The sequence below is a fragment of the Ranitomeya variabilis genome, chromosome 2 (genome assembly GCF_051348905.1).
Source record: "Ranitomeya variabilis isolate aRanVar5 chromosome 2, aRanVar5.hap1, whole genome shotgun sequence".
NCBI lineage: Eukaryota > Metazoa > Chordata > Amphibia > Anura > Dendrobatidae > Ranitomeya > Ranitomeya variabilis.
Genome location: NC_135233.1, coordinates 613,888,693 through 613,908,297, shown reverse-complemented (window position 1 = coordinate 613,908,297; position 19,605 = coordinate 613,888,693). Strand labels below are relative to the sequence as shown.

The 19,605-nt window shown below is 44.4% G+C and overlaps 1 protein-coding gene across 5 annotated transcripts in view; it reads right to left on the bottom strand.

The window, feature by feature from the left end:
- DPY19L3 (dpy-19 like C-mannosyltransferase 3) overlaps positions 1-19,605 on the bottom strand; it is a 131,297-nt gene that overhangs the window by 5,934 nt on the left and 105,758 nt on the right. For all 5 annotated transcript variants that reach the window (XR_013221696.1, XM_077288740.1, XM_077288742.1 and 2 more), the window contains 4 exons: positions 16,872-16,928; positions 16,431-16,513; positions 15,352-15,484; positions 10,052-10,210 (listed from right to left, as the gene is read on the bottom strand). Coding sequence is in view for 4 of the 5 variants with exons in the window: in XM_077288740.1 (XP_077144855.1) it covers positions 10,052-10,210; positions 15,352-15,484; positions 16,431-16,513; positions 16,872-16,928 (432 nt within the window). In the remaining variant the exon portion in view is untranslated. The remainder of the gene's footprint in view (positions 1-10,051; positions 10,211-15,351; positions 15,485-16,430; positions 16,514-16,871; positions 16,929-19,605) is intronic.

Sequence of the window (19,605 nt, the reverse complement as noted above, 5' to 3'; positions counted from 1 at the left end):
GGCGGCATCATCTCCGCAGATCAAGGAGCTAAGGCTTCTGGCAGAAAATCTCAAGGAACCCTATTAAAATGGACCAGTCAGCTCTCCTGATATTTCGGATTTAGTAAAAAAAAAAATATCTAGAAAGAGTAACAGAGGAACGCACATTTACAAGTAAGATGTTCCAGAAATGATATTTCACTTGGATTGTGAAGTTCCATCTTGTAAAATGACGGCACATCACTGAGTCCTGGTTATCCTCGGGATTGGTAAGAGACCCAGACGACCGACCTTCATAGATCACAAAGTGATGACCTATCCGAGCAATCACCATAATAAATGATCAGAAAACCCCGGAAAGGAGAAATGCCCTCATTTACGATATAACGTAAAGAGAATCAACAAAAAAAAACATTAACCCCTTCATGACCTTGGGATTTTCCGTTTTTCCGTGTTTGTTTTTTGCTCCCCTCCTTCCCAGAGCCATAACTTTTTTATTTTTCCTTCAATATGGCCATGTGAGGGCTTATTTTTTGCGGGACGAGTTGTACTTTTGAACGGCACCATTGGTTTTACCATGTCGTGTACTAGAAAATGGGAAAACAAATTCAAACTGCGGTGAAATTGCCAAAAATATGCAATCCCATGCGTGTTTTTTGTTTGGCTTTTTTTCTAGCTTCACTAAATGCTAAAACTAAACTGTCCTGCCATTTTGATTCTCCAGGTCATTACGAGTTCATAGACACCAAACATGTCTAGGTTATTTTTTATGTAAGTGGTGAAAACAAATTCCAAACTTTGCTAAAAAAAAAAGAAAAAAAAAAAAGGAGATTTTTTTGTACCCACTGTAAAATCTCTTTCTCTTAGCCTCTAATTGGGGGACACAGGACCATGGGTGTTATGCTGCTGTCCACTAGGAGGTGACACTATGCATAATCTGAAAAAGATTAACCATGGCTCGTCCTCTGCAGTGTACACCCCTGGACGGCGTTAGCCTTCTCCAGTTTTGTGCAAAAGCATTGGGAGGAACGTAACATGAATAACATATCAATGCCTATAAGAAGGCCACTATGTACAAGCTCAAAGAACAATATGAGAACTCAACAGTAACAACGGCCTGTAAAGGGCAACAGGGTGGGAGCTGTGTCCCCCAATTAGACGCTAAGAGAAAGAGATTTTACGGTGAGTACACAAAAATCTCCTTTACTCTGTCGCCTCATTGGGGGACACAGGACCATGGGACGTCCCAAAGCAGTCCCTGGGTGGGAAGCAATGGACGAATATTGTGCAGACAGGCCCCTAAACTTGGGGGACCGCCGCCTGCAGAACCCGTGTACCCAGGCTCGCGTCCGCTGAGGACTGGGTATGAACTCTGTAGTGTTTAGTAAACGTGTGTAGGCTAGTCCAAGTGGCCGCCTTACACACTTGTTGTGCCGAAGCCTGGTGCCGAATCGCCCAGGAGGCCCCTACCGCCCGTGTAGAGTGTGCCGTAATACCGGCAGGAAGAGGAGAATTTGTAAGGCAGTAGGCCTCTTGTATGGTGGATTTGATCCACCTGGCAAGGGTAGCTTTGGAAGCCGGCAGACCCTGGCGGTCGCCTTCCAGAAGAAGGAAAAAAGAATCAGACTTCCGGAAGGGCGCAGTCCTAGACACATATATATGCAATGCCCTGACGAGGTCAAGCGTATGCAGAGCCTTCTCCACTCTATGAACCGGAACCGGACAAAGGGATGGCAGTGAAATTTCCTCATTGAGGTGGAAGTTGAACACAACCTTCGGAAGGAAGGATGGGACCGTACGCTGAACTACCTTGTCCTGGTGAAAAGCCAGGAAGGGCCATCTGCAGGAGAGTGCTGACACTTCCGACACCCTGTGTAGCGAGGTGATTGCCACCAGAAAGACCACCTTCTGGGAGGAGGAGGGAACCAATCGGGAAACCCCCTGAAGAAAAGTCCTTACTTACGGCTTGTTAGCAATGTGTCTCTGAAAAAGCACTGAGAGAGCTGACACCTGGCTCTTAAGCGAGCCCAGGGACAGCCTGACCTCCATACCCGATTGGAGAAAACCAAGTACTTTGGGGAGGGAATAAGGGAGTGGGGTCTGGCCACGAGATTCGCACCAGGTAAAGAAAGCTTTCCCGGTACGGTAATAAATCTTGGCAGAGGCTGGCTTCCGTGCCCTGATCATGGTTCCAATGACGTCCGTCGAGAGCCCTGCCTGGGTTAGAACCCAGGTCTCAAGGGCCACGCCGTCAAAATGAGAGCACCTGAGTTCTGGTGGTAGAACGGGCCTTGTGATAGAAGATCGGGGCGGTCGGGGAGACGCCAGGGGGCATCTGCTGTAAGTTGTACGATGTCGGCGTACCATGTACGTCTGGGCCAGTCCGGTGCGATTAGGTTGGTTGGAATTCCCTCTTGCTTGATCTTCCTCACCACTCTGGATATCAGGGGAGAGGTGGAAAAATGTACAGAAGCTGGAACTGGGTCCAGTCCTGAACCAGGGCAGCTGCTCCGATCGATGGCGCATCTTGTGTTCTAGCCATGAAGTTGGAGACCTTGGCATTGAAGTGGGATGCCATTAGGTCCACGTCCGGAGTCCCCCAGTGATGGCAGATCTGGCAAAAAATTTTGGGATGGAGAGACCACTCTCCCGAGTCCATTCCTTGTCGGCTGAGGAAGTCGGCTTCCTAGTTGTCCACACCCGGAATTTGGACCGCAGAGAGCAACGACACTGTGTCTTCCGCCCAGTGGAGGATGTGTGTCACTTCTCGCATCGCCTGGGTACTGCGGGTTCCTCCTTGGTGGTTCACATATGCCACAGCCGTGGCATTCTCCGACTGTACTCTGATGTGAGAGGCTACCAGTAAGTGACGGAAGGCTCTCAACGCCAGGAGGATGGCACGAATTTCCAGGATCTTGATGGGCATGGTCGCTTCCACTAGTGAGTGACCACTTGCCCTGTGGTGTAGGTGCACCGCACCCCAACCCGACAGGCTCGCGTTGGTGGTCAGGACCTTCCAGTGACCTGTGAGAAAGGATTTCCCCGTTGCTAGTGAGGTTGGCTTGAGCCACCAGTGCAGGGACCTCCTGGTTGTCGACGATAGCTGGAACTCCCTGTCGAGAGAAAAAGAATTCCTGTCACAGGACTTGAGAATGGCTAGTTGGAAAGGCCTGAGGTGAAACTGGGCAAATGGGACAGCTTCTACTGCTGCCGAGGACTCTCATGGCAAACCGGAGAGATCGGGGGGAGGGGGGTTGCGGAGGAGGGTGCGAACTCCTAGGCGGAGAGCCAGTGGCTTGTCCTTGGGAAGGAGCACCAGACCCCTGGAGGTGTCGAATAGCATTGCCAGGAAGGTCAGAGACTGACTCGGGTTGGCGATGACTTTTGTAGGTTGACTAACCAGCCCAGTCGACAGAGTGTCGATTGTGATTAAGACGCTGAGCTCGCAGTCCTTGAAGGTGGAAGCTTTGATGAGGAGATCTGGAGTGCAGGACGTCCATGGTGGCTGCCATGACCTTGGTAAATACTCTGGGAGCTGTGGCGAGTCCGAACGGGAGAGCCACGAACTGGTAGTGGTCCTGGTCGATTGCGAACCTGAGAAATCTCTGATGGGCGGGTGCAATTCGTATATGCAGGTACGAGTCTTGTATGTCTATGGAGGCGAGATATTTTCCCTTCTCCATGGACGCAATGATGGACCGAAGGGACTCCATGCGGAAGTGATGAACCCGTACATATTTGTTGAGTTGTTTTAGGTCCAGTATGGGCCGTACGCTGCCTCCTTTCTTGGGGACTACGAATAGATTGAAGTAGAACCCTCGGAAGCGCTCGGCCGCGGGAATCTGTACTATGACTCCTGCTTGAAGAAGCGAGGAAACTGCTTGGTGGAAGGCACGAGCCTTGGCTGGCGGTTTTGGAGGAACAGAGAGGAAGAATCGGTTCGGTGGGTTGGAAGTGAACTCTATCTTGTATCCAGAAGACACTAGTTCCCTGACCCACCTGTCTTCTGTAAAAGCAGCCAGACTTGCTGAAAGAGCAAAAGTCGGCCGCCTAAGGGTGGGATGTCTTCCGTAGTCCGTGAGTCATGATGAGGAGAAAGTCTGAGGTTTTCCTCCTTTGGGCTTTGACTGGCCTGCTTTTGACTGCCAGGTCTTGTCCGACCTTTGCGTCGACCGTGAGTTGTCCCTGCGTGGGGAATGGTTAAGATTTTGAGCTGGTCGCGAGACGGACCAGCCTGAAGAATTCTGAAAGGATCGGAATCGGGTTTGGTTACGCTTCTTCTAAGTGCGTTTAGGTTTCAGTTGAGGGAGAGAGGTACTCTTACCCCCGGTGGCGTTGGATATCATTGTGTCCAACTTTTCACCGAAAAGTCGCCCACTGAGATACGGGAGGTGCGTGAGGGACTTCTTTGAGGCTGTGTCTGCTTTCCATTCCCGCAGCCAGAGGATACGCCGAATCGTGATGGCGTTTGATGCTATCCCTGCTACACCCCTTGCTGAATCCAGAGCTGCATGAAGCATGTAATCTGCTACGACTGCTATTTGAACCGCTTGGTCAGACAGCTCAGGAGCGGATGCTTGGAGGCCAGCTTTTAAATTTTGGGCCCAAGCCAGGATGGCCTTGGCAGCCCAAACTGAAGCGAACGCGGGAGCCAGGGAGGCCCCTGCAGCCACGAAAATTGAACGAGCCATGCGTTCTACCTGCCGGTCTGCTGCGTCCCTGAGGGTTGAGCTATCTGGCAGTGAAAGGAGGGTCTGTGCTGCTAGTCTAGAGACTGGGAGGTCCACTTCGGGTGGATCTATCCATTCTTTGGTGTCCTTCTGCGGGAAGGAGTACCTCGCCTCCAGATATTTGAGATTAGCGAACTTCTTCTCAGGCTGTGAGAGCTGCTTTTTAAGGATCGCCTTAAACTCTGGGTGGTTAGAGGAGACCTTAGGCGGTTCCAGAACTCCTTCAAAGGAAATCTTGTGTTCTGGGGCCTCCGGGGGCGGATCAGAAATGTCCAGCACCCGATGGATGGAAGAGATTACGTCCTCAACTAGTGCTGTATTGCTAGGGGGTATTGGGATCAGGGACCCCTCCGTTTCCTTGTCTGAGTCACAGATGCCTTCCGAATCCTGTGTATCACTGAGGCGACCCCTGGTGGGTGAACTGGAGTGGAGGTCTTCTCTGGTTGGGATCGCTGCGGAGATCTGCATTGTCTGTCCCTGGTAGGGGACGGTCTTGGTGACCTGGAACTACGGTGTCTCTCCCTAGAGGAGGATGACCGTGTGCTATGGGATGACGCAGATGAACGTGACCTGTGGGTCCGCTTACGTCCTGACCTAGACATGGATGTGCCCGGGACGTCATATCCCTGAGTCGAGCTCTGCCTTTGCTGGGTAATGTTCATAGCCGAGGCATGACCCTGCAGAGCCTGAAGCAATGTGGAGGTTAGGTTATCTATAGACTGCGTCATAGATTGCGACATCTGAGTAGCCCATTCCGGCGTGGCATTAGACACTGAAGCATTGGTAGGGGCTTCTTGGGGCTCTGACATACACTGTGTTCCAAATTATTATGCAAATAATATTTCCTCATATTTTCTCTAAATTACCTATCTGAATTGCAGTCATTGTTATTTTCCAGTCATCTACTATTCTAGTATAATTGCAATGTTTTGGAACAAACTGCCTATGAAAACAGTATCTTTTTAAAAAAAATAAACACTCAAAATGCATGTTCCAAATTATTATGCACAGCAGTTTTCAACCTTTTTTTTTTATTATTTTGAACAAAACAATGGTCAATTATAAGTTATAAGCAGTATCAGCTTATTACAAAATGAAATCAAACAGTTTTCAAGTGAAAACTTTATTCTAGGTGATGTTACATTTGCACATAGGAGCCCTTGTTGGAAAGAAGCTTCTGAACTCTCTCGACCATTGAATTTGTCATTTTTTGGATGGTTTCTGCTTCAATTGTTTTGCATGTGGACAGAATACCCTCCCAGAGCTGTTGCTTAGATGTGAACTGCCTCCCGCCATCATAGACACTCCTTTTGATGATGCTCCAGAGGTTCTCAATGGGGTTGAGGTCAGGGGAAGATGGTGGCCACACCATAAGTTTGTCCTCTTTTATGCCCATAGCAGCCAGAGATGCAGATGTGTTTTTTGCAGCATGAGACGGTGCCTTATCATGCATGAAAATGATCTTGCTGCGGAAAGCACGGTTCTTCCTCTTGAACCATGGCAGGAAGTGTTGTTTTAGAAATTCCACATAGATTATGGAGTTCATCTTTACCCCTCCAGGGATCATAAAGGGGCTGACAAACTCTCTCCCAATGATTCCAGCCCAAAACATTACTCCACCTCCTCCTTGTTGGCGCCTTAGCCGTGTTTTCATAGGGTGTCCATCAACCAGCCATCCTCCACTCCATCCATCTGGACAATAGAGCGTTGCACGGCACTCATCGGTGAACAAAACAGTTTGGAAGTCAGTCTTCATGTATCGTTTGGCCCACTGGAGCCGTTTCTGCTTGTGTGCAGTGGATAGAGGTGGTCGACAGGATGGCTTACGCACAGCTGCAAACCTCTGAAGGACCCTGCATCTTGTTGTTCTGGGGATGTTGGAGGCACCAGCAGCTTCAAAAGCTTGTCTGCTGCTATGACAAGGCATTTTTGCAGCTGCTCTTTTAACCTTACGCAATTGCCTGTTGGAAAGAGTCCTCAAAATTTTCTTATCAGCACGCACACGTGTGTGCTGGGAATCAGCTACATACTTCTTGATTAGGACACCGAACACAAGACACAAGCAACCAAATGGTCCCTTAACACTATAAATCTTTATTAGAAAATTGTGAAAAGCCATCAGGTGAGTATAACAATGCAGGATGAGGGAACAAACGTGCATTCCTGTCGGTCATGCTAAAAGGGTCAGGACAACCACACATATCATGCCTGTATATGGCAATATGCCCTTAGTATAGGAAGGCCCATAGTATCATACGCTATTAAATAATAGAACAATGCCATAGCAAAGAGCGTTTCGGACGCGCATTTCCGACGCGCGTTTCGGAGCAGGCAGCTCCTTCCTCAGGAGGGGCTGAGGAAGGAGCTGCCTGCTCCGAAACGCGCATCGGGGTTAGGGTCCAGGTCACCCACGCATCCTGCCTGCTACATTTACATCAGGTATGTGCTCAGACTGAGCTATTATGCATTACTCTCTTTGCTATGGCACTGTTCTATTATTTAATAGCGTATGATACTATGGGCCTTCCTATACTAAGGGCATATTGCCATATACAGGCATGTTATGTGTGGTTGTCCTGACCCTTTTAGCATGACCGACAGGAATGCACGTTTGTTCCCTCATCCTGCATTGTTATACTCACCTGATGGCTTTTTACAATTTTCTAATAAAGATTTATAGTGTTAAGGGACCATTTGGTTGCTTATGTCTTGTGTTCGGTGTCCTACTGTTGTTTGGCAGCTGGTTCCTATTTGTCCTGTATGCATATTTATTATTCAGTATCCCCATTGTGGTTGATGTATACGTTACGTGTATTTAATATGCTTGCTTCAACATTAATATTATACTTCTTGATTGTGTGACGATCACGATGAAGTGTCTTGGCAATGTTGATTGTAGTCATGCCTTGACCTAAATACTCCACAATTTGTTGCTTCTCAGCAGCCGACACATCTTTTTTCTTTCCCATTTTGGCAAAAAATGTAGGCTGCTTAATAATGTGGAACAGCCTTCTTAAGTAGTCTTGCCTTTATTTGGACACACCTGCCAAACTAATTTGCACAGGTATCTGCAATTGCTTTCAGTGATATAAAGAGCCCTGACACACATCAGCATCAATGAGTTTAAATGACAAACAAAAAAATTCTAACCTTATCACTCCTAAACTCTTTGTGCATAATAATTTGGAACACAGTGTAGTAGTCTGGATACAGTCCCGGCAGTGCGGGTACGTGCTGCCACTGGGGAGAGTGGTCCTGCAGGCTGTGCAAAATGCATAAAAGCAGTCCTGCCTGGCTTTCTTGGACCTTGAGCCCGGCATAGTGCGCGAGAGGGGTGGCTAGGCAGAGGAACCTATAGGGGGTCTTATAGGAATATAGAATCACAGCCGAGTAAGAACCCCAGCTGTGATCTTACCCCACCAGTTTGCCCCTAGGTCCAGCGCCGAAGATCCACAGTCCTGTGCCCCCTAGAGACTGGCTGGCCTGGATGCCGGGAGATGCAGGGTTAATCTTGTCCAGCAGCAGAAATGGCCGCCGAGGAGAAGAGGAAGAAGGAGAAAGGGGGCGGAGAGCGGAGAAAAAGGTGGCAGGGCTGTGTAAAAACGCGCCCTTTCAGTTTCGATCCGCCCCCTCTATGACACTGTAGTGTCATATTTGTCCTCCGGGGGGCAGGCAGAAACAAGGTGGCGGCCTCGGCTAGGCCGAAGCCACTGCCTAAAGTAGATGCCTGATGCCCAAGAGGGCTCCAGGCCGGAGCGGAAGTCCGGGAGGGGATCGGATCTGAACCAGACCCTCCCGGATTTGAAAAGCAGGATAGCGGTGGAGCTTTAAGTGGTAGGGGGAGTGGGCTGAAGGCCCCCCCCCTTGCTGCTGCCGCAGAGACAGAGCGCAGGGAGCCTGGTGTCTCAGATGTGCCATGCCTGCCTGCACTCCCCCGGCCCCGACAGGAGCCCGCAGCTGGGCTGGGGTCCCTGGATGCAGGCGCAGTGTGCTGGCCCATGCTGCTGGGAGCTGCAGAGGGCTGCCTGTACAGGCCCTACCTGAGGCATTTCAACCTAATGCCCCCAGAGGGGGATTAGGGAGGGTGCTGCTGTCACCTTCAGGGGGCTTTATCCTCGCCTCGACCTCAACCCAGAAACCAAAAGGAATTGGGGAAGGAGGGGGGGTCTCGACTTCGAACCAGCATCCGAGGGACTGGGGAAGGAGCGACATTGGGAATAGCCATCTCGACTTCAACCGGGCACCCTATAATAGGGGGCCGAGGAAGGAGCCATGCTGGAAGTCTCACAGGAGACCCACTTTTCTTCATCTGTAATCCCGTCGTGGAAAAAAACAGAGTACGAAATTTAGGTGTGCCTCCTATGTGACACTAAGCAAAAACTGGAGAAGGCTAACGCCGTCCAGGGGTGTATACTGCAGAGGAGGAGCCATGGTTAATCTTTTTCAGATTATGCATAGTGTCGCCTCCTAGTGGACAGCAGCATAACACCCATGGTCCATGGTCCTGTGTCCCCCAATGAGGCGACAGAGTAAAAAATTGCGCCATTTTCCGATACCCGTAGCGTCTCCATTTTTTGGGATCTGGGGTCAGGTGAGGGCTTATTTTTAGCGTGCCGAGCTGACGTTTTTAGTGATACCATTTTGGTGCAGATACGTTCTTTTGATCGCCCGTTATTGCATTTTAATGCAATGTCGCTGCGACCAAAAAAACGTAATTTTGGCGTTTCAAATTTTTTTCTCGCTACGCCGTTTAGCGATCAGGTTAATCCTTTTTTTTTTATTGATAGATCGGGCGATTCTGAACACGGCGATACCAAATATGTGTATGTTTCATTTTTTTAAATTTTATTTTGAATGGGGCGAAAGGGGGGGTGATTTAAACTTTTATATTTTTTTAATTTCATATTTTTTTTTAAACAAAATAGATCGCTCCTATGTAGTTGAATTCCTGCATTGCTATGAGCGCCGACCACAGGGTGGCATTCACAGCAGGCCAGCATCAGTAACCATAGAGGTCTCAAGGACCTCTATGGTTACTATCCTGACGCATCGCTGACCCCCGATCATGTGACGGGGGTCGGCGATGAGCGCATTTCCGGCAGAGCGGCCGGAAGCGGCATTTATCTAGTAAATAGCGGCGGGTGGATCGCGATTCCACTCGCCGCTATTGCGCGCACATGTCAGCTGTACAAAATAGCTGACATGTCGCGGCTTTGATGCGGGCTCACCGCCAGAGCCCACATCAAAGCAGGGGACCCGACCTCCGCAGTAATAGTACGGCGGAGGTCGTGAAGGGGTTAAATCACGTCTCACGCCATACTGATCTGAAACATGTGTCTTACATGTCCGTTATTAATATCCAGCAGGTCTCGCAGACGGCATCCGCGGCCATGTCTTCTCTCATAACATATGCTGTCCTCTAGTATCACGTAGTCCGTACCAAATGACCTCAGGATACTGTGTACGTCTTCTGGGGACCTCTTAGCGTAAACCTGGTACACCTGATAAAAGACACAACCGTACAACTATACAAAACCGTACCATGATTATCTACTATAATACTGCCCCTATGTATGACAATATAACTACTATAATACTACTCCCTATATACAAGAATATAACTACTATAATACTGCCCATATATACAAGAATATAACTACTATAATACTGCCATTATATACAAGAATATAACTACTATAATACTGCCCCCTATGTACAAGAATATAACTACTATAATACTGCCCCTATGTACAAGAATACACTATAATACTGCCCCCTGTGTACAAGAATATAACTACTATAATACTGCCATTATATACAAGAATATTACTATAATACTGCCCCTATGTACAAGAATATAACTACTATAATACTGCCCCTATGTACAAGAATATAACTACTATAATACTGCTCCTTATGTACAAGAATATAACTACTATAATACTGCCATTATATACAAGAATATAACTACTATAATACTGCCCCCTATGTACAAGAATATAACTACTATAATACTGCCCCTATGTACAAGAATATACTATAATACTGCCCCCTGTGTACAAGAATATAACTACTATAATACTGCCCCTTATGTACAAGAATATAACTATTATAATACTGCCCCTATGTACAAGAATATAACTACTATAATACTGCCCCTATGCACAAGAATATACTATAATACTGCCCCCTGTGTACAAGAATATAACTACTATAATACTGCCCCTTATGTACAAGAATATAACTACTATAATACTGCCCCTATGTACAAGAATATAACTACTATAATACTGCCCTTATGTACAAGAATATAACTACTATAATACTGCTCCCTATGTACAAGAATATAACTACTATAATACTGCTCCTTATGTACAAGAATATAACTACTATAATACTGCCCCTACGTACAAGAATATAACTACTATAATACTGCCCCTATGTACAAGAATATAACTACTATAATACTGCCCCTATGTACAAGAATATACAGTTATATGAAAAAGTTTGGGCACCCCTATTAATCTTAAGCTTAATGTTTTTAAAAATAGTTTTTTTTTGCAACAGCTATTTCAGTTTCATATATCTAATAACTGTTGGACACAGTAATGTTTCTGCCTTGAAATGAGGTTTATTGTACTAACAGAAAATGTGCAATCTGCATTCAAACAAAATTTGACAGGTGCATAAGTATGAGCACCCTTATCATTTTCTTGTTTTAAATACTCCTATCTACTTTTTACTGACTTACTAAAGCACTATTTTTTGTTTTGTAACCTCATTGAGCTTTGAACTTCATAGCCAGGTGTATGCAATCATGAGAAAAGCTACTTAAAGTGGTCACTTGCAAGTTGTTCTCCTGTTTGAATCTCCTCTGAAGAGTGGCATCATGGGCTCCTCAAAACAACTGTCAAATGATCTGAAAACAAAGATTATTCAACATAGTTGTTCAGGGGAAGGATACAAAAAGCTGTCTAAGAGATTTAACCTGTCAATTTCCACTGTGAGGAACATAGTAAGGAAATGGAAGAACACAGGTACAGTTCTTGTTAAGGCCAGAAGTGGCAGGCCAAGAAAAACATCAGAAAGGCAGAAAAGAAGAATGGTGAGATCAGTCAAGGACAATCCTCAGACCACCTCCAGAGAGCTGCAGCATCAACTTGCTGCAGATGGTGTCACTGTGCATCGGTCAACTATACAACGCACTTTGCACAAGGAGAAGCTGTATGGGAGAGTGATGCGAAAGAAGCCGTTTCTGCAAGCACACCACAAACAGAGTTGGCTGAGGTATGCAAAAGCACATTTGGATAAGCCAATTTCTTTTTGGAAGAAGGTCCTGTGGACTGATGAAACAAAGATTGAGTTGTTTGGTCATACAAAAAAGCGTTATTGCATGGCGGCAAAAAAACACAGCATTCCAAGAAAAACACTTGCTACCCACAGTAACATTTGGTGGAGGTTCCATCATGCTTTGGGGCTGTGTGGCCAATGCCGGCACCGGGAATCATATTAAAGTTGAGGGACGCATGGATTCCTCTCAGTATCAGCAAATTCTTGACAATAATGTTCATGAATAAGTGACAAAGTTGAAGTTACGCAGGGGATGGATCTTTCAGCAAGACAATGATCCAAAACACCGCTCCAAATCTACTCAGGCATTCATGCAGAGGAACAATTACACTGTTCTGGAATGGCCATCCCAGTCACCAGACCTGAATATCATTGAACATCTGTGGGATCATTTGAAGAGGGCTGTCCATGCTCGGCGACCATCAAACTTAACTGAACTGGAATTGTTTTGTAAAGAGGAATGGTCAAAAATACCTTCATCCAGGATCCAGGAACTCATTAAAAGCTACAGGAAGCGACTAGAGGCTGTTATTTTTGAAAAAGGAGGATCTACTAAATATTAATGTCACTTTTCTGGTGAGGTGCCCATACTTATGCACCAGTCAAATTTTGTTTGAATGCAGATTGCATATTTTCTGTTAGTACAATAAACCTCATTTCAAGGCAGAAACATTACTGTGTCCAACAGTTATTAGATATATGAAACTGAAATAGCTGTTGCAAAAAACTATTTTTATAAAACATTAAGCTTAAGATTAATAGGGGTGCCCAAACTTTTTCATATAACTGTAACTACTATAATACTGCTCCTTATGTACAAGAATATAACTACTATAATACAGCCCCCTATGTACAAGAATATAACTACTATAATACTGCCCCCTGTGTATAATATAACTACTATAATACTGCCCCCTATGTACAAGAATATAACTACTATAATACTGCCCCTATGTACAAGAATATAACTACTATAATACTGCCCCCTATGTACAAGAATATAACTACTATAACACTGCCCCTATGTACAAGAAAATAACTACTATAATACTGCTCTATATACAAGAATATAACTACTATAATGCTGCCCCTATGTACAGGAATATAACTACTATAATACTGCTCTATATACAAGAATATAACTACTATAATACTGCCCCTATGTACAAGAATATAACTACTATAATGCTGCCTCTATGTTCAAGAATATAACTACTATAATACTGCCCCTATGTACAAGAGTATAACTACTATAATACTGCCCCTATGTACAAGAATATAACTACTATAATACTGCCCCCTATGTACAAGAATATAACTACTATAATACTGCCCCCCTGTGTACAAGAATATAACTACTATAATAGTGCCCCCTTTGTACAAGAATATAACTACTATAATGCTGCCCCTATGTACAGGAATATAACTACTATAATACTGCTCTATATACAAGAATATAACTACTATAATGCTGCCCCTATGTACAGGAATATAACTACTATAATACTGCTCTATGTACAAGAATATAACTACTATAATACTGCCTCTATGTACAAGAATATAACTACTATAATACTGCCCCTATGTACAAGAATATAACTACTATAATACTGCCCCTATGTACAAGAATATAACTACTATAATACTGCCCCCTATGTACAAGAATATAACTACTATAATACTGCACCTATGTACAAGAATGTAACTACTATAATACTGCTCTATATACAAGAATATAACTACTATAATACTGCCCCTATCTACAGGAATATAACTACTATAATACTGCTCCTTATGTACAAGAATATAACTACTATAATACTGCCCCATATGTACAAGAATATAACTACTATAATACTGCCCACTGTGTACAATATAACTACTATAATACTGCCCCCTATGTACAAGAATATAACTACTATAATACTGCCCCTATGTACAAGAATATACCTACTATAATACTGCCCCCTATGTACAAGAATATAACTACTATAATACGGCCCCTATGTACAAGAATATAACTACTATAATACTGCCCCCTGTGTACAATATAACTACTATAATACTGCCCCCTATGTACAAGAATATAACTACTATAATACTGCCCCTATGTACAAGAATATAACTACTATAATACTGCCCCCCTGTGTACAAGAATATAACTACAATAGTGCCCCCTTTGTACAAGAATATAACTACTATAACACTGCCCCTATGTACAAGAAAATAACTACTATAATACTGCTCTATATACAAGAATATAACTACTATAATACTGCCCCTATGTACAAGAATATAACTACTAGAACACTGCCTCTATGTACAAGAATATAACTACTATAATACTGCCCCTATGTACAAGAATATAACTACTATAATACTGCTCTATATACAAGAATATAACTACTATAATGCTGCCCCTATGTACAAGAATATAACTACTATAATACTGCCCCTATGTAAACGAATATAACTACTATAATACTGCTCTATATACAAGAATATAACTACTATAATGCTGTCCCTATGTACAGGAATATAACTACTATAATACTGCTCTATATACAAGAATATAACTACTATAATACTGCCCCTATGTACAAGAATATAACTACTATAATACTGCCTCTATGTACAAGAATATAACTACTATAATACTGCCGCTATGTACAAGCATATAACTACTATAATACTGCCCCTATGTAAACGAATATAACCACTAAATATAACTACTATAATACTGCTCTATATACAAAAATATAACTACTATAATGCTGCCCCTATCTACAGGAATATAACTACTATAATACTGCCCCTATCTACAGGAATATAACTACTATAATACTGCCCCTATGTACAAGAATATAACTACTATAATACTGCCCCCTATGTACAAGAATATAACTACTATAATACTGCCGACTATGTACAATAATATAACTACTATAATACTGCTCTATATACAAGAATATAACTACTATAATGCTGCCCCTATCTACAGGAATATAACTACTATAATACTGCCCCTATGTACAAGAATATAACTACTATAATACTGCCCCTATGTACAAGAATATAACTACTATAATACTGCCCCTATGTACAAGAATATAACTACTATAATACTGCCCCCTATGTACAAGAATATAACTACTATAATACTGCCCCTATATACAAGAATATAACTACTGTAATACTGCTCCTATGTACAAGAATATAATTACTATAATACTCCCATGTACAAGAATATAACTCCTATAATACTGCCTTGTATGGACACTTATTACCATACCTGTTTCGTCCTTTCCCTGAGGGTCTTGTCTTCATAGTGGGGGTGGTTAGTCAGGATTCTCCCGGTGCAGAGCTTCACCCCCGCCAGTAGCTGCATGCTTCCGGCAAACGCTGCATGTTTGGGGGTATCCGATCTATACAATAGAAATACACATTAACCATCAGTCCATCCATTAGAATTAAGGATGGTAACAAAAAAACAAGACTATATCATGGCGGTATTATCGGTCCTTCTGTATGTTCTTTGCTAGTAATTCTTCCCTACCTCTCTATGGAAGTCCAGTAATCCGGAATATTTATGCCGCACCATCCAGTAATCCCAATATTACCGTGCAGGCTTTATAAATTCCCGCCGCTGGGTTTTAAGTCGTTTCGATGTAATCGCCTTTGGCACTAATCCAAATATTTGCCTTTTTAACGCGGCGGCGCCAACGTCATGAAAGGTGAATAAATCCGTAAGTTTCCTCTATAAAACTCCGGGCAGATATTCTGCCGTCTCAGCTTTTCCGTCTCCTCCTTCAGGACGCCGATGATATAGTCTTACATATTACACTTCTGAGTGAATTACAGCTTCTCCAACATAGACGGCTCTCCGAAGACAAAAAATGCATCAAGTATTAGGCGGCGTTAAATAAGATGATGGTTTTAAGCGTCTCGTCACCAGAACAGTTTATCATAAAAAAAAACAAAACATCAATAGTTATTTCAGAAATCGCCGAGAACGGCTTTTTTTTCCTGCTTTCAAGGACTCTGCATCCTCTGGCGAGGGGCCGAAAGATTAGCATAGAGCAGATGTGATCCCATGATTTAATCAGGGAGAGAGATGACAAACTGGGGACTGCGCACCGGCGCGCACCAGCAGGACGACGCCGACGCCGGATGCCAAGTGTATCCAGAGGACTGCAATAACTTCTATATACTCCTCGGTTAAGCTGCATAGGAGCCACAAATCCACAGTCTCTGTTCTATGACCATGCTTTACACTGCAGCTCTGTCTACTCCGCTGGCCAACGTCTATTAAGTGCAGGTACTTTGGGTTAATTAGGGGAAATAAAAGAAAATAAAAAACTTTGCACTTACTTGATCCAGTTCATTAGCTGCACAGTGTCGGGGTCGTAGAATTCCCGCAGTTCGGAGATCTCCTCAGTGATCCGAGGCCAGAACTAGGAGAGAAAAACACAGGTAATAATGGAACAGGGATCCTACAGAAGCAAGCTACTGTTCTCTGTTATCACCCGTTTTGCATTATGTTCGGGTGTTTCTCAGATGGAGTAATAATCTGCGACCTGTGTCACTACGACATGTCCGCAGGCTGTCGAGCTATGCTGGGAGTTGTAGTTTTACAAGAGTTGGAAAGAAACCATTGTTTCTAGGATATTAAGACACATTTACACTGTACTGGTGCTTTGTTGGCTCCAGATCACAAAAATCGGCTTTAGTTCTTTCTTTCGAAAACATAAAGGTCTTAGTTTCCAGCACCGTGAACAAGAACATCTTATCTATAAATCAACACTTTCTTACCTTGCAGACCACGGCGACGAGCACCAATACGGAGGCAGAATATCGGAGGGCGCTGGTCTGGAAAAGATTTTAAAGTAACCTTCACTTTACCCTGTAAATACCCTAGTCAAGGTAACATGCCTCTGCCGCCCCCCCCTCCAAAATGACCCTACAGATCGCTCTGGATCCGAAGATCATGACTGTAAGGAAATCTTCCATTGATCCCATGTGATCGCAGAAATATGACTATGCTGCCATCTAGTGCGCTGAAGCAGTAATACACTCAAGGTCTCATCACTTTAAATTAGGCCTTTTTTAACATTGATAATAATAATAAATCTTTATTTATATAGCGCCAACATATTCCACAGCACTTTACAATTGAACATTGATCTAAAGATTTAACCTCTTCATGACCTTGCAAGTTTTCATTTAGTTTTTTTGCACCTTCGCTTTTTTCCCTCCGCTTTTTTCAAGAGGATAACTTTTTTTATTTTTCCATCCCCTTAGCCGTATGAGGGCTTGATTTCTTGAAGGACAAGTTGTACTTTTGAATGACGCCATTGATTTTATCATGTGATTTGCTAGAAAGCGGGAAAACAAATTCTAAGTGCGTTGAAATTACAAAAAAAAGTGAAATTTCACAATTATTTTTTAGGTTTTCTTTATTTACCTTGTCCCCCATATGGTTAAACTGACCTGGTAATTTGATTTTCCAGATCATTACAAGTTCACAGCTACCAAACATGTGAGGTGTTTTTTTTTTTTTTTATTATTAAGTAATGAAAAAAAATTCAGAAACTTGTAAAAAATAGAATTAGACTTCCCGGTAATTCGGTTTCTAGGAACCTTCCACGACAGCAGTATCAGAGGATGTCTCGCTGCCCTAATAGGGGACAGGAAATCAGAGAGGTTAAATACCCTCCCCTTCCTGCAACCACCAGTGTTTTTTCTGGACACAGTAGCATGAATAGTTACCACTTAAGTGCAGGAAACATCCAATAAGAATATCAGATAGGGAGGGAAATTAGTGCAGTCTTGAGGGTCAGGATTTTTAAGCTGATGGCTGATAAGAGCTCAAAGGGGTCCCCGGTCAGACTATGTAGTACAAGGTTCAGATCCCAAGGAGGGGTCTGGACCTGGAGCCTAGCAGGAATCCTAGACGCAGATGCCATGAAACGTTTAACCCAACGGTGGCCTGCTAAATCTTGATCGAAAAAGGAACTCAGTGACGACACCTGAACTTTTAAGGTGCTAGGTGAGAGACCTAACTCCAGTCCCTTTTGGAGAAATTCTAATATCTGAGCGATGTTGGGATGGAATGGATCAGGTTGGTTTGGGGCACACCAGGATGAATTTTTTTTCCAAACCTTGCCATAGATGGCGTTAGTTATAGGTTTCCTACTTCTTTGTAGGGTTTGAATGACGTCATCTGAGAGACCTCTAGCTCTCAGAATCTCGGCCTCAGTAACCAGGCTGCTATTTCAGCCTGTGTAGGTCTGGATGTAGCAGTGGTCCCTGGTGAAGAAGGTCTACTATCTGAGGTAGAAGTATCGGGCCTTCCAGAGACATGTCTGTTAGTGCGCTGTACCAGCTTCTTCCTGGCCACATCGGTGCTACCAGAATTGTTGTGACTCGATCCGCCCGGATCTTCTGTAACGTCCTTGGCAACATGGGAATTGGTGGGAAGGCGTATGCCAGAGCAAACTTCCAAGGATGGGAGAAGGCGTCCAGTCCCTGAGCCCCCCCTGAGAGGTTGAGGGAGAAGAAAGTGTTCGACTTTGTGTTCTGACTGATGGCAAACAGATCCACATTGGGACTTCCCCATCTCCGGACTAGGGATAGGAACACCTCTTGGTTCAAGGACCATTCTCCAGGATGGAAATCTTTCCTGCTTAGGAAGTCTGCCTGGGCATTGTCTGACCCCTTTATGTGTACTGCCAAGATGGACAGGAGATGTCTTTCTCCCCAGGAAAAAATCCTTGCAACGGTTGATTTTAGGCTGGTGTATTTCGTGCCTCCCTGGTGTCGGAGGTAGGCCACCGTAGTTGTGTTGTCGAACATTATCTGTACATGGTGACCCTGGATGAGGACAGATTCAGCTTTTAGCACCTCCTCCACCGCTTTCAATTCTCTCAGATTCGAGGATCTGGACCTGATGCTTGGGGGCCACAACCCCTGGAAGTGGGAACCTTCTATTATGGCACCCCAACCAACCTCTCTGGCTCGCATCTGTTGTGAGCACCTTCAGAGGCATTTGATCCCAGCTAACTCCTCTTTGAAGGTTCTGGGAGTTCAGCCACCATGAGAGGGAGGATTTCACGTAATTGGGGAGGGAAATCCTTCTGGTTAGAGCATTCTGGCGTCCTTTTGAATGCATCAGGATGTGGGACTGAAGGACTCGTGTGGGCCTGGGCCCAGGAGACTGCCTGGATGCAGGACGTCAACGAACCCACGATTGACATCGAGTCCCTTAGGGTCGGAGAATTCTGGCTCCTGAACCTGGAGATCCTGTGGACGAGATCGTCCTGACGGTCCCCGGGTAAGAAGGACATTCTTTTCCTTGAGTCCAGAAGAACTCCTAGAAATTTTTTCCCTGGAGATGGATGGAGGTCCGACTTCTCCAAGTTCGGAATCCATCCCATTGATTTCAGGATATCCAGGACTTTCGTCAAATCCTGATTTAGACGAGGGACAGATGGAGTGATAATAAAAAAATCGTCCAGGTACGGGATGATACAGATCCCCTGATGTC